Source organism: Mesitornis unicolor, unplaced genomic scaffold (genome assembly GCF_000695765.1).
Source record: "Mesitornis unicolor isolate BGI_N332 unplaced genomic scaffold, ASM69576v1 scaffold26378, whole genome shotgun sequence".
NCBI lineage: Eukaryota > Metazoa > Chordata > Aves > Mesitornithiformes > Mesitornithidae > Mesitornis > Mesitornis unicolor.
In genome coordinates this window covers 8,513-24,060 of record NW_010204249.1, presented here as the reverse complement: position 1 = coordinate 24,060, position 15,548 = coordinate 8,513, and the positions used below count along the sequence as shown (strand labels likewise).

The 15,548-nt window shown below is 37.3% G+C and overlaps 1 protein-coding gene across 1 annotated transcript in view; it reads left to right on the top strand.

Annotated features, from left to right (window-relative positions):
* Window positions 1-159: 159 nt before the first annotated feature.
* LOC104545788 (transcriptional regulator ATRX-like) overlaps window positions 160-15,548 on the top strand; it is a 17,637-nt gene continuing 2,248 nt past the window's right edge. The window contains exons 1-7 of the mRNA XM_010191003.1: window positions 160-268; window positions 2,094-2,149; window positions 2,586-2,638; window positions 4,281-4,405; window positions 9,066-9,175; window positions 11,294-11,361; window positions 12,258-15,178. Of these exons, the coding sequence (XP_010189305.1) occupies window positions 2,129-2,149; window positions 2,586-2,638; window positions 4,281-4,405; window positions 9,066-9,175; window positions 11,294-11,361; window positions 12,258-15,178 (3,298 nt within the window). The 5' untranslated portion in view covers window positions 160-268; window positions 2,094-2,128. The remainder of the gene's footprint in view (window positions 269-2,093; window positions 2,150-2,585; window positions 2,639-4,280; window positions 4,406-9,065; window positions 9,176-11,293; window positions 11,362-12,257; window positions 15,179-15,548) is intronic.

Sequence of the window (15,548 nt, the reverse complement as noted above, 5' to 3'; positions counted from 1 at the left end):
ATATATTCTCTTTATATATTTGCAGAAACAAATGTTTCAGCGATAACTGAATTTCTTTTGTAGGTGTGTATTGAGATTAAATGTAATTTCTTTAACGTTTGCTAAATTAGACTGAGTTAGATAGGTAACTTCAAGTTTTACTTGTATTTTAACAGTGAAAGCAAGTTGAATACATTGGTGCAGAAACTTCATGACTTTTTGGCTCACTCATCGGAAGAATCTGAGGACGCAAACTCTCCTCCAGCACTATCTAAAAACAAAACTATAGGTAAGAAGACATTTTATGTTTTTTCTTTCAATGTATATATGGTTGTAAAGTCAAATAACTTTGTGTTGTTATTTCACTGGGGGCCATTAGGCAAAGTTCTAATGTGATCTAAGTGGTCATATCTTAATAAATGTACAATAGGCCTTTGAGACAACATTTCTTTCTGTTCTGAATCTTTTCTAAACGAGAAAAAGCTAATCCTACTGGTAATTTACCTTCTTTGAAACACAAGATGGCACACATGCATGTATTTGCATGTATTTTACTTACAAGTTAGAAATAGTCATAAAAAGTGAAATTACTTAATAACAATACTGAATAAACCTTGTTTCCAAATTTAACTAGGTTAAATCTGTTTCCTAGTTTGACTAGGACTGGATAGAGATGCAAAACATTTCAATCTCTGCTGTTTAATGAGCTAAAAGTTGTGCTCAAGTGGTAGAGTGCAGGAGAATGAGAGTCTGTTGGCTGCGTTCCTGAGTTTATTTGCAAACTCCTGGTGTCCTAAGAAACATACCAGGGTTTTCTGTTGTGCAGTTATTATCTTTGAATGTTTTGTCTGAGAGAGAATCTGCAGCCATGTGGTACAAACCACCTTGTGGCACCATCAAACCGAACTGTTAACATAGGAAAAAGACATTATTCAGCACTGGGAGCTGTGAGGGGACGCAGCACACTCTGTCATTCAGTGGGGATGGCACAGGAACAGCCCAATCACACCTAGAAACTGTGCGAATAGCGGCTGTGCAGTCTGTTTCACCATCTGAATGTAGAATCTGCAGAGATTATTGCTGCCAGAATCAAAGAAATCTCCACGGAGCATCTTCAAGCTGGTATTTGCCATGGTTTTATCATTTGTGGCAAAACTGGTCAAGAGTAGAAAGAAGGTGGGTGATGTCTGGTCTCCAGAGGAAATGTCACCTTTCTTCCAAATTTCAGGCTCTTTCCTCAGAATAGGGAAATGCCTGTAGTATTGCAGAGAAGAAATTGCAGGTACTTAAAAGGACCAAAAGCTCTGTCTCCATTTTTTATTTCCCCCTACTTTAGCTTCACATGCAGAAATGGCTGGATAATTCTGGCTGAAATTTACCCAAACAGTTCAGCCTAGGTCAAATACCCAGCATTACATTTTCTAATCAAAATGATTAAATTTTTTTGAAGTGTAAAAGAAAATGGTTTGTTTTTCCCAAAACTGAAGTATACAAATATAGTAAGGTGCAGTGCTAGCAGTCTCATGTTAAAATCCCAAATGGTCATGATATGTATCCTGTAATTATACTACCACTTGCATATTTCTCAGTAGTGCATCTACTAAAATACCGTTATTACTAAGCCTTTGAGCAACTTCATACAAGTGTCATTGAATCACTGACCTTGAAACTTTCCCTCCTATTATCTGGACTGGTGGCTGGAACAAAGACTGATAGGTTGTGTGTAGGTCTTTAGGTTTTATATTCCTTAGTTCCATGATCCAAGGTTTAATGTTGTGTTTCTAATGTCAAGATGTGTAAGAAAATACTTAAAGCAACTTCTTAGAGATTTAAAAAATGCACTAACTTTATTATTTCTGCGTATCCAGTTGCACTTTCATTTCTTTAGTATTGCTTCACCAGTGGGAAGGCTTTCTCTCAGCCTACCAGCAGCTTAGCTGAAAGTAATTTCTGAATTATTTAATTAGAATTTATGCCATACAGTTGACTGTGTTTTGTTACAGAACAGTCATCTTTGTTCCCACTGCTGAAACATAAACAATGCTGTGACGTACAATGTGAGAACTTTTAATATTTCTTGCATTTCACTGGATTCTTTTAATTTCTCTCCATAGGTAAAAGTAGAGAACCTAAAAGTAGTCCAGCTTCAATGGAGAACAGTAGAGAAGAGGTAGGAATGAAAATGCTTTTGAATTTTAGTTGCATGACTATCGCAGAGCTAGTACAGGAATTGCTGAGTTCACTTTGTTCCTTATACAGTAAGTACTTGAAGAATATTGTAAGGACCATACAGTAAACGTCATAGTATCTGCTGAGTAGAAACATTAGCTGTAAAGTATTTTAAAATAAATTTAGAATTACATTTTAAAATAGACACCAATTTTTAAAACTGTTTTTAAATGAACGATGACTTCTTGGAGTCTTACTACTGATCTGAAACTCCATAGCTTTGGTTTAACTGAACAGGCGTGACTACTGAAATTGTTTGGCACGTTTTGTTAATGCTTCTCCTGAGATGTGTTCTAGTTAATGTTAGAAACTGTTTATGTTGACAGGTCACTTGCCCACAGGTGTCTTGACTTGATATTTTTTTTTCTTGTTTTTAGGGCAGTAGTTCTTCAGAGAAAAACAAATCCTTGGGATCATCACGGTCAAAAAGGTTGGTTTGGAAAACAAAAATATCTACATTACTTTTGGGCATGTGACACTATAGAAACATCCATGCACTATGCGACATACTTTTAGTACGCACCAGTATCAATCCATAAAGTTAGCAGAGTGCTGGTAAAACGAATAGTGCACTTAAAATTTAAACCGTCTTTCAGGAGCAAAGGTTAAGATCATAAAGCTTGGTTTTTATTAACACAGACAACAAGATTATCCTGTATCTTCAGCACAAAGGTGTTCATAGAATTATTCCTTCACTCTTGCTATTTCTACATCCAGGATTCTTCAAAAAATGTAACTTGGGTCATATGGAAGAAAGAGTTTCTGTACGTTACTGTTGGGAGACTGCAGCATCAAACTGTGCTATTAAGTTGTCGTGGGCAGAAACTGCCATTTGTTGTATATCTGCTTAATCCTTTTTTGCTCTTTGATTTAAAAAAAGTGCAGCGTTAACTGTTTACCAACTAGTTTGAGCCTACAGGAGACAAATTATTTGTGACCTAAGTAGCAGCAGACTTACTGTAGTAAAACTTCTCATTTTTTGCTCTCATTTGATGGTCATTCAAGTTAGGTCCTTCATGATTTTTTAAAAATTCTACTATACTGTATAGATAGGTGAGCTCTTCTAAGTGCACAATTTCAACAGCTGCCTTCTTACTGCTCTTTAAAAGTATATATCTCTTTTCACTCTCCTTTTTATTCAAGTTTGTTTATTTTATCATGTCCACTGGAATTAAATAATACTCTTCATTCTCCCTTTTCTGTTTGTCTTGATTCCATATTTGTAAGTGCGGTTTTATATTTGGCTTTAATTTCTCCCTCATCTCCTGAATCCAGAGTTCTGCTGTTTTTTATTTGTAACATTTTTACAGCATTGGTTTTTTGTTTCCTGTCTGTCACTAAAGGTATTTTCACTCAGACGTTTATCATACTGTGCCCGATACTCACAAAACCAGTATCCTGCAGTAGTTCATGTATTACTTTCAGACTGAAAGTTATGCTCAATAGTTTTTCTCTTTTTTTCCCTCCCTTCCCTGATGTAAATTCAATCATTTTAATGGATTCAGTTGTAAATTATGTTTGTGTGAAATTCTGGCAACTGGTCCAATAGTCAGCTTTTTCTTTTCTTTCTGCGTTTTCTTTATTTCCTTGCAAGCCTCTTTTCTGCCAAGCTGCTTTTTGCCGTCTGCTAATATCTGAGTGTTCTCTTTGCGCTGCCTGTTGCACTTGGAATGATGTGTAACATTTCTGAGCATTCACTTGTGTTTCATTTAGGCTTCTTTCCTAGAAGGGTGACTTTCCTACATTCCATACGTTCTTAAAGACACATCAAACCTTGATTTTGCAAATAAACCCAAACCCACAGCAAGCCTGTGGAAAAAACCCCACACTTTTACTAGTATATCTTTTTATTTCACATAGAAGGGGAGTATTCCTGTTCCTCACAAGAACATTACCCTATGACTTAATCATTACAGTAACTCAGAGCATCTCACCTCATAATGTCTTAAATGAATTTAAAAAGAACGTTGGTTTCCTGAATCAATGTGGTGTTTTGCTTGCAAAGTGCCAGGCTTTCTTGTATTGCGCTCAGTAATATATGTCATGGTATGGGTTTTTTTCTGTCTATGCAGGAAACCTACAGTTGTAACAAAATATGTTGGATCAGATGATGAACAAATCTTAGATGAAACTGTAAATGAAGATATTTCAAATGAAAACTCAGAAAACGATGTTGATATGCAAAGCTTGCCTAAAGGTAGTTAAAATCTTTCTTTGTTTCTGAATTCAGCAAATTAGCCAAGATTATGATGCAGCATAAATAATTAACTAGAATGCACATGTGGTAGTAAAATGCCTGTCTTAGGTCCTGTTGGCTTTATGTATAAACATAACATGGTAGTGCACAAACACACACCCCCATACGCGCATTTAAAGAGGAAACCGAGCACTTTTAGTTTTAAACCCAGCATGATTTAGTCGTGTTGGTACACCAGGATGGGTTGGTGGCTTAATTTCAAATGTCTACTGACGCCTGTATAAATTCAACAAGAAGCAAGGGAAGTAAATTATTTCTTCTGTAGAAATCTCAAACACTGTCACTTGCAAGTCATAGTGTACTGTTCTGTCTTTGAGGTTATTAACAATTAGATTAATAAAAGCAAAACTAAATGTGAGGGGGAAATGTCATTATTGGATCTGCCCTATGAACGTACAGGAAAAATTGGAGGCACTGCTACTTCTTACTGTATGAGTAGCAGTATTTATAGCAGTCACTTTAAAAGTGTTTTTTCAGAACATTAGGTTATTTCCTCACAGCAAAATTATTGTGTTCTCACAGCAAAAGTATTAAGGGTGAGCTGCTAAGTAGGGAAGGTGTTTTTTCATTCACATAATTCCAAGTAGTACTCTTCTCTTTTTAAATAAAAAAGTGAATTTCTGAATTTTGTTAGAGACAAAACAGTTTTTATTTTATTGGTTTTTCATTTATTTCATGCTGAGATAAATTAAGATGAGGGAAACTGGACAGAAGGGGGAAAAGAGTTGCTACGATAAGGCTTTTGGTAGATTTAAGTGACCTAACCGAAGTGCACTGCAAATTCCTGTGCTACACACACGCAGCAGTATGGCAGTCCTGTTCTGCACGTACCACGTCAGGGCAGAGAGAGCAGAATTTGCTCCTCGGAGCCCATTCAGTCTTTGGCTTTCTCCTGCAGCTGCAAAACAGACATAGCTTCAGGTGTGTGGTGGGTTTGGTTTGGTTTGATTTTTTTTTTTTCCTGTGATCATCTGTGCATTCAAAACTTCGAGTTTTAGTCAACAGATTGCACTTTTTTTTTAAGGTACTATGTTGGCTTTTATTTAAACAGGACTTTTGCACTTCATTTGGATGTGTAATGGTTTCCAATTTCTAAATAAAATTATTCTAGGTACAGTGGTTGTACAGCCTGAGCCAGTGCTGAATGAAGACAAAGATGATTTTAAAGGGCCTGAATTTAGAAGCAGAAATACCGTTAAAATGAAACCTGAAGCTCCCAAAAAGCGTGGAGGTAAATACAATTTAAAACACTTATTAAAACGGGTTAAAATTGTTGCTTATGACCACATTTGGTACATCTAAAAATTGTTCATATTTCTAATAAATTATCCTAAAAATACCTCCACTCTTCTGGCTTTTTGTTCATTAAGGATTGTAGGTGCCTGAATTTAGCCTCCATTGCTGCCCCTGCAGTGCGGCAGTGAAAGCTAAGATCGGTTCTCTAATATTAAAGTTGTTATTTTCAGTAGCTATAGGATGCATCTTTGGGTACTCCATATGGACCCTTCTTGCTTTGCATTCAGAACAGTTGCTTGGTTGCCATCGGGTGTTACAGGTATTCCTTTTTTAAGGGATTATTTAGGAACACCATTGATAGAGGGCCATTCGCTGCCTCGCCGTGTAAGCAGCCATATTTGAGCAGGGACATGCGTAGGTATATTAGCAGTCAGTGAGCTAACAAGAAACCAAAAACTTCAAAGAATTTGGTGACTTTTTTGGTTTGTTTCTAATTGTGGGAAATTTCCTACCAGTGGGCCCTTCTAAGGATTAGCTTTGAAAAGCTGCTGTGCCAGCTGGTTTTCCATAGCCACTGCTAAAACTGAGAAGTTGGGTAGATGACAGTGATAACACAAATTCAGCTCTCCTTTTTTTCCTGAAAAGTTAAGGAGAGGAAGGATTATGTATGAAGTAGCCAATAAGAAGGCAGATATTTTTGTTAATACTACTAGCAGTATCTTAGTTCACACACCAAGCAGTACCCAGCATATTCGGACAGCTCGTGTACACACTATTCGTTCTTCCCACTGTATCATTTGACATACTTGCTCTCTTTTAAAAAGTCTTATTATAATTTAATAAGTGCGATTTCTCCATCTGTGGTTGAAGAGGAGTAAATGTGACTCTGTGGAAATGTGCTTGTGCATACGTATGGGCTCATGTGTGGTTTTAATCCCATTTTGAGCATTGAGTTTTTCTCTAAATTATTAATCTTTAAAAGTCACTTCCGTTCTCTTCGTGCAAGGTCTCCTATTCAGCATATAGGAATGCTTCTTCCATTTGTGTTTATAACAATTTAATAAGAGGTCCAACGTAAACCTTCAGGGCTGTAGTGTTGAAAAGATAAAACTCTTGTGCTTGAGCTTTGTGGCCTGTGTCTGCACCCCCAGGACAATTCGTGTGCATTCCCAAAGAGTTTGCAAACCTTCCTTTGTCTTTTTGGACAGGTTTCTTACGTACTGGTGCCTGACATGAGATAATAATTTTGGAAGCAACACGAAGAGTTTGTTTGAGCCATACCTTTATCCAGGGCAAGCTGAGCTGTATCTGTGTCACTACTGATAATCTTTGACTTGAATTTAAGAATTACTGGTTTAAGTAGGTAAGGGTGTAGTCCCAGCTACTTGAGATCCTGAATTCTATGCCCAGTGCAAGTATATAAATAATAATAAATTTTAAAATGCCAGTGAGTCTTGTCTGGGGAGTAGTGCATCTTTGCGTTTTTATTAGGAGTGGTATGTCCCATGTATGTTAGAAACAGTAGTAGGAATAGAACTCTTGCCTTTTTAGCATCCAAGACTGTAAGAAGGCATCGTGTCAGTCCTTAACTTCAAGTTTTGTGTCTACAGAATGGTTACAGTTGTATTTCTGCTGATAAACTCATAGTTAGGAATGTTTTTTAAGTAAGTATTTTCTCAGGATTAAGGAATTGGTAGTTGTTTAATTTCTTTGGATTATTATCATTTGTAGTAGTAACATGGTTTACAGAGGTTTGCCTCATAAATTACCCTCTTTATTTTCTGGTGCCAACTTGCAGATTTTAGAAAGGAGGCTGAAGTGCATCCCCTTCAAGTTGTAGAGGAGGAAGAAATGGATTGGGAGTTGACAGTGAATAGTTTGTTGTCCTTCAGCTGGCTGCTACGCTCTGTGGTTCTTACACCCATTTGAGGGCTGTGATGTTTGCCAAAGCCTGGGTAGGCCTCTGTGCTGCTTGGTGTAACAGAATGTGATGTGCTTTTCCAAGTAGTGTGATACCACAGAGGTGTTTATTCGAGATTTACCAGCAGTGTTTGAAACAGACATTTGAGCTGTTTTTGAGGTGATAAGAGGTTCTTTGCAAGTCCACGAGCAGTGGACATGTCCATGCAGTTCTGTATGCGTTGAAGCTCAATTTAAGTCTTGGATTCAAAACTTCAGACCTGCTATTTTCAGAGTTGCAAGGGTGTAGTAGTTGTTCTTACTGGCCTGTAAGCTATTTGAGATTGTGCTTCAGTAGCAAATTGCCAGTAGCTTGTATTTTGTTTTGAGAACATGCATTCAGCTCCTTAACATTGTGGTGTTGGTGCTTGGTTCTAATTCTGTGGTAGTGTTTGTTTAAAAAAAAAGAAATAAAAAAATGTGTAGTCTGTACTTAGACCGTAAGCACTGAGTTAACATTTGAGTTCATTTCCTTGCACTCCTTGCTGAACGTGGCAGAAAGGACAAGTCACAGCTAAGTGAGCCCATACCAACCCTCTGTCCACTTGATACCAAATTTAAACTTCTGAAAGTGTATGAACTAAGTGTATGGGCTTTCACAAATTATTTTCCTTTTTCTTGAAAGCATCGTTGCTGTGGAAAACAGAATGATCTCACAGTGTTCATCAGTCAGTTGAACAGCCTCCCAAGCCCAAGTTCACCAAGTTTCAAAGTGAATTGGGGGGCTGACATTAAAGAAACACTTTCTTGACTGAACATAAATACAGCAGCAAAGTGGTACACAAACTGTGGGAGCCATCAGCAAGATTGTGAGCATGGATGTGTTATAGTAAAGTTGTCGTTTCACAAAAAACCAATCTAACAAACACCACCATTAAGAAGAGAACAAAAATAATTTAAAAAAAAAACCTGAAGCTTTTTCATGCACTATTAAGAAGGATTTAATGCATCTTCTGTAATGGTTTCCAGTATTTTTTGTTGAGAAACTAAGACTGTATGTGAAATACCGTAATACAAAGATGAATTAAAATGGTCTTTTATGAACAAAGATTAAATGAGGAAGGTTGTGCACAATATCAGCGCTGCTTTGAAAGAGTTTTAGTGATGCCTCTTATTTAGGTGTGCTCTCACAAGGTGACCAGTTAATCCATGTTAAATCTCTCAAAGGAAAAAAAAATGCATCTTGGCCTCAAGTGGAGTATAGAAATTAGAGGAAAATTCTTTCAGTCTTCAAATGGCAAGTGGTTACAGAAAGATTTCTCTAATTCTGGCTGGTAAAGAAATAAAGACATATAAAGAAACCTAACAGGCCAAAATATTTTAAGAAAATGAAACGGGTATATACAGATAGCGTAAAAAATAAAAATTAAAACAATTAATGCATGGTTTCTAATCCTCTCTATAGAAGAAGGCCTACATGGAATTGTAAACTGTACAGCTTGTGGGCAACAGGTCAACCATTTTCAAAAGGATTCAATCTACAGACATCCTACACTGAAAGTTCTTATCTGTAAGGTATGTGGTAAACAGTTCTACAGTTTGTACTGGTGGTTGTTGTTTGAAATGTCCTATTAGTTGATTTGGGTGGGGTTTTTGTTGGAGTAGTTCTTGGTTATTAGCCAATAAATTTTCAGTCTTTAACTTACAATTATGAAACTGAAAACGGAGAACAAAAAGGCAAATACAGCTTAGAAATTGATATTCTTGTTTTCTTATACCCCAGTTAAACTCATTGTGATTTCTTTGTAATTTATTTTTACAGTATTAAGGCTGTAATATTAGTTGTTTTTTTATGTTAAATGATCTGTTAGAAATTTCTGCCCACTCACAATGCGTTATGAGAGCAGATTCAATTCTGGAGCTCCTGGTAAAACATTGCACTGCATGTAAACCAACATTGGAATAAGAGGTTGAAAAGTAGCTTCAAAGCCATCACAGTTTCATTTGTGTACAGCTCCTTAATTAATTAAGCTCAGCTTAATTTATGGCAGCCTCTGTGATAACGGTCTGGTCCATGACCCAAAACCAGCTACATGGGTGGTTTCATGGTGGCTCAGTTAGGCCCAAAGCTGCCTGCAATGGGAAGAGGTATGGGACGGGGGAGAAATGAAACACCCCTGCCCCTTACTGTGGTTAATTTTCAGAGAGAAACAGCGATATGTCTGTATTTGTGTAGATATTCTGTATTTATAAAGGTATCTTAAAGATAGACACAGATCTGTGTTACAATGCACATTTAGCATTCTCTTTCTCTTCCCTCCTTCTGCTTCTCCCCCAGTTCTCGTGTTCAGCTGCCATACTCTCTCAGGCATGTCCAACTAGTCAGATGTTGTGGCTCATTGCTTCTGTTCATTCTGGCTTGTTTCTCTTAAAAAATTCGCTTCAGAAAAGTCAGCTTACAGGATGACTGTTTTCAGTCTTCATTGGAGTCCTAACTCGTTCCTAGACTTGAAAATCGTTAACACGTAGCTGTACGTGTTCTTGCAATGCATGCAAGTGATCTGGTTCATTTTTGAAACTTGTTTGAGGTGTTGGGTTCAATAGCAGCTCTTGACTGTGAGCTCTAGATAATTTTATCATGTGTTGTTTCCCTTGATTTTTCTGTATCTTCTAAACTGAACATGGCCTAGTGTTAATGTGCGAGCTGGGGATGCAGCTCCCTGACCTGCATACTCCATGGCTTTCATTACTGTCTGTACCTACTTCTTCCCTTATTTTTCTCCTGCTTAGGTCCTACCAGACCTTATAACCTGCTTTCCTTTGACTATAAATGTTCTGTCAAGTGTTAAACATCAGCTTTTACTGTTCTTTCGGTTACTGTTGTCGTCTGTTTTGTTTAGTTGAACAGGCGTATATTCCAGCTAGAGGGGTATCATCATTTTAAATTCAGGTGTTGAAGCCTCTTCTGGATTCTGAATTCACTGATTCACTAGGTAAAAGGACAGAATTTAGCCAATAGCTTGTATTAATCCCTGCTCAAAGTAGAGCTTCGAGTCTGGGAGAACCTTCTTTACTAGCAACTGGGGAAAAAACCACACACGTTCAAAATTTGGTTTAAAGAATTCAGCAACTGAAGTCACTGCTACCACTGGCTGAGTTGTGTGTCATTTTTTTCTTACTATTACAGTTTTTTCAATGAAAATGCTTAGTTTACACCTGGAAATTGAAGCCTTGGATAATATCAGGATAAGTACTGAAGACGTTTTTATTTAAAGCCTTATGGGATAGATTACTAACATAAGGAGCACACAGCTGAAAATTGTAATTTATGTAGAATTAATTGTGTCGGGAAAGTTGTGGTGTTGATTTACGTAGGAAATAGATGGAAAAAAGCTTACAGATTTGAAGAGAAACGCTCAGTTTAAAATATGCAAATGCACAGCCATCAAAGAAAAGCCTGATTAATTTTCAAATAAACCTTGAGCCATCTAAATAAGAATTAGTTATTTAGGACCTTTTATATCTATGGAAGATGGTTTTTAGATTAACACAAATGTAAAGGGGTTAGAATGCTGAAGACCTTGCAGCTGCTGCTTTTAATGGCTTGATTGCAATACGTGCTGATATCGTATGAATTACTGAAGTCCAGTCAAGATTTAATTAAAAAATTCCTTGTCATATCTTTCTTTACAGACTTGCTACAAGTATTACATGAGCGATGACATTAGCCGTGATTCAGATGGAATGGATGAACAGTGCAGGTGAGTGTACAGAATCTGAAATAACACCCACAGCGCTCCTGTTTTGTTTTGTTTTCTTGCAATAATGAAATTATTGTCAGATAAAGACCAGTACATAAGAGCTTAATCAACAGTTGTTTCTCACCAAGAAATGCAGAAGCCCGTGTTTTTTGTAACTATTTGATTGTTGTTTTAGTAATTAACAGAAACCCATTTTTATAAAGAAATCCAACAGCAAGCACTTGTAAGACATCACATTTTTAACTAAATAGCGTGCCACCTTACACGTTTTAAAGGTGGATATAGAGGCTGACATTTTAAACCTCGTGAGCCACAGAAACTTACTCTTGCAGGTGTGTCTCCCACTTCTGAAATACTGAAGTACTTCTCTGTCCCTGTGTCAGATACCTAAATGTGTAATCCGGTAAAATTTGTGTGATGTGTGGTGCCTGGAAGCTTACTTGTCAGCCACTCTTCAGGCCTTCATCACAGACACTGCAGTCTAGACATAGACCAAACCCCACTATTTTTTCCCCATATGTGCCTGCAGTAGTAATACACCAGTTAAGACTAGAAAGACGAGCTAATTTTTGTTTTGCTGTAGAATAAAAGTAACTTTTTTTTTCTAACTCTCAGAAGAAACAGGGAAAATAAAATGCAATTATTTTTTTCTCTGATTTAAAATGAATGCTGCAATTATGTTTGGATATTACTGACCATTTCAGCTTGCCACTTCCCAGCTGAGTGCTTTTCAGTCATGCGTCTAATAGTGTTTTCAGTGAATGGATATCTGTTTATCACCTGAATTTTTAAAATGCAAATTATTTATGAAATAGTGAAAAATATGTGAAGTTCTCAAATGTGTCACTTTGTTGATATGGAGATAAGACCCTTACATTTCTTATGTCTCATTTCAGGTGGTGTGCTGAAGGTGGAAATTTGATTTGCTGTGACTTTTGCCATAACGCCTTCTGTAAAAAGTGCATTTTGCGCAACCTGGGTCGAAAGGAGCTCTCAACTATACTGGATGAAAATAACCAGTGGCACTGCTACATTTGCCATCCAGAGCCTTTATTGGACTTGGTCACTGCGTGTGACAGTGTCTTTGAAAATTTGGAACAGTTACTGCAACAAAACAAAAAAAAGATCAGAGTTGATAGTGAAAAAAGTAAAATATATGACCACACAGCCAAGTTTTCTCCAAAGAGAAATAATTCAAGTTGTAATGGTGAAGAAAAAAAACTGGATGATTCATATTCAGGGTCACTAACGTATTCTTATAAAGCACTAATGGTGCCAAAAGACTTGCTTAAAAAAACAAAAAAGCTCGTAGAAACTACAGCAAATCTGAATGCTAGCTTTGTAAGGTTTTTGAAAAAAGTTGCAGAAAATGTAGAAATAAGCCCAACCATGCAACTTTGTCAGCTAAAAGCTTTTAAATCTGTCTTGAGTGACATGAAAAATGCTCATCTGGCACTAGAAGAAGGTCTGAACCTGGAGATTCAAGCTTTGAATGTTAAAATCAAAGATAAAAATACCAAAGAGAAAAAACCTGATGTTAGATCAGAAAAAAATGAGGTGAAAAAAGATGACGGAAAGGACTCTGTGGCATTAAAAGAGGGTGACACTGGAATGACAGAAAAAAAGGTTGTATCAGAACAGCCTGACAGTGAGCCCATGGATCAAAGTGTTCCAACAACGCAGCAAACAGATAGCAAGCATGCTTCTGGGGAGGGTAAAAAGTCTGGCAAAAATGACGAGCCGCAGTATGAACCTAATAGTACAGAGGCTCTGGATATGGATATAGTGTCCATTCCCTCATCTGTTCCTGAAGATATTTTTGAGACGCTAGAATCTGCCATGGAGATCCAGGCTGCATCCGATGAGCAAGACAATGGAAATACAGGAGCAGATAATGAGACTCCAAATACAAAATCGAATGCTCCTGTGAAAGATACCAAAAGTGGTACCAAGTTAAAATCATCGGCTAAAGGAACGAAAGAACTGATTGTAAAATTGACTCCTGTTTCCCTTTCGGAGTCCACAGTTAAAGCTGAAGATCGCAACAGCAATCTTGAAAAGGGGAGTAAGGATGTTGATGTAGTACCTAGAGCAGAAAACTGTGGTTCTGTAAAACAGAACCATAGTGCTGGCAGTGAAGCTTCCACTGAGAATGAAACCGTCTCGCCTGCAGAGGAATCTGATCTCAGGAGATCACCGCGTGTGAAGACCACGCCTCTGCGGCGCCAAACAGATGTCAGTCCCTTAATGTCGGATTCGGAAGAAGAGAGCAATGGCACGTGTAATGAAAAACATAAGAGAAAGTCATCGGAACAACCAAGGAGGAAGAATGATAAAAGAAATTCCTCTGACAGTACTGTTGATGGTCCTAGCCCTAATAAACTTTCTAAATCAAAAAAGCCATATGCATTAGATCATAGCTCTGATTCTGATGAGATGCCAGCTGTTCTTAAAGAAGTAGCTATGATGAGTCACAGTTCTTCAGATGTTGACAGCAATAGTGAAGCACTGACGAACGATCAGCAGAATTCAAATTTTGTAAAGGATCAACCGGTAAAGGATGAAAACGGAAAGCGAAAAAGAAAAAGTTCCAGTTCTGGTTCAGATTTAGATGCTAAAAGAGACAAATCAGCTGAAAATTCCGCTGCTGCTAAAAAGAAACGACAAAACTATTCAGATTCTTCAAACTATGATTCTGAATTAGAAAAAGAAATAAAAAATTTGAGTAAAATTGAGTCTGCAAAAAAAGCGAAGAAAAAATGCTTACAAAAAGACGATAGTTATGATTCCTCTGAAGAAGAGCAGAGGAAAAAAGTAAGCAGTAAGAGAAAGGCAAATTTGAAGAAACAGAGAGAGAAGTCTTCTGAAGATGATGCTGCTGAAAAGTCTTCTGCAGAGAAGAAGATGAATCATTCTTCTACAGAGAAAAAAACTGGTAAGGGGTCAGCTGCTAAGGAAAGGATTAACAAGGACTTAAAAGATAAAACTGCAAAGGGAAAACACGATGAGTCTTCTGATGTTGAGAAGTCTTTACCAGAGAAAGAGGAGAGTTGTCCTAAAGGTGGAAAGCTGGCTGAAGTTAAGAAGAACAAGGATTTGGAGAAGAAAAAGGCCCAGGAGGATTCTTCTTCAGAGAGTACTGAGAAACCTGTAAAGAAAGAGCACAATTTGGATTCTCCAAAAACCAGATTGAGGAATAGAAAAGGATCAGAAAGCAAAGTGAAGAAATCTGAAAAATTGAAAAAGAAGAGTTACAAGAAAGAACAAGATGATTCCTCTTCTGATGTTGAAAAATCATCTCCGGAGAAAGGAAGTAGCAATTCTTCTGAAAATGACAAAACTAAAAAGGAACGAGTGTTTAGAGAAAAGAGGAGGAAGAATTTAAGAGAGAGGGTATCTAAAAAAGTACAGATTGATTTATCCTCCGATGCTGAGAAATCTCCCCTGAAAGAGGAGAGTTCTTCTGAAGATGCTGTGCAGAGTAAAAAACAAAGGGAAACTAAAGAAAAGAAAAAAATGAGTCACAAAAAGAAACTTTCCAAGAAAGAACGGGATGACTCGTCCTCTTCTGATGAGGAGTCTTATGAAGACACTAAGAAAAAGATGAAAAGAGGGTCAATGAAAGAAAGTAAAAAGAGTAACTTAAAGAAGAAAGCAGCAAAAAAGAAGGTGGTTGTCACTTCCTCTTCCTCATCTGATAAGGAAGAAAATGATGAGCAGAATTCAACGGGTGATGGAAGCAGCGATGAGCAGAAAATTATGCCAGTGACTGAAAATTTAATGCTCTCTGCTGGTGCAGGATTTTGTCAGTCATCAGGTGTGCAAAAGATGTTCATCTACACATATTATTCATGTCCTGATAGAGGAAGTGTGTGAGATTTGGGTAACATTTAATAATCTAGAAGTGAAAATATTCATAAGTAGTTATTTATACATTGAAGCATTTGCAGCCAGTTGGGTTTTCTAACGACTGATTTGGAAGCACCCATTTTGATTTCTGCAGCTTGTCACTTGTGAGGGGAAAAAAAGGAAGCAGAAGCTGGTTTTAAGCAGCAGGTATCTGGTGAATTCATGGTTATGCACTAGAGATGACTGAAGACTCGGGCACTGTAGCATACATTTTAAAGATCAAGTAGCTGATCTTTGCGCCTCACAAGACCCAGTGTAGCCTTACAGCAGCTGGTGTC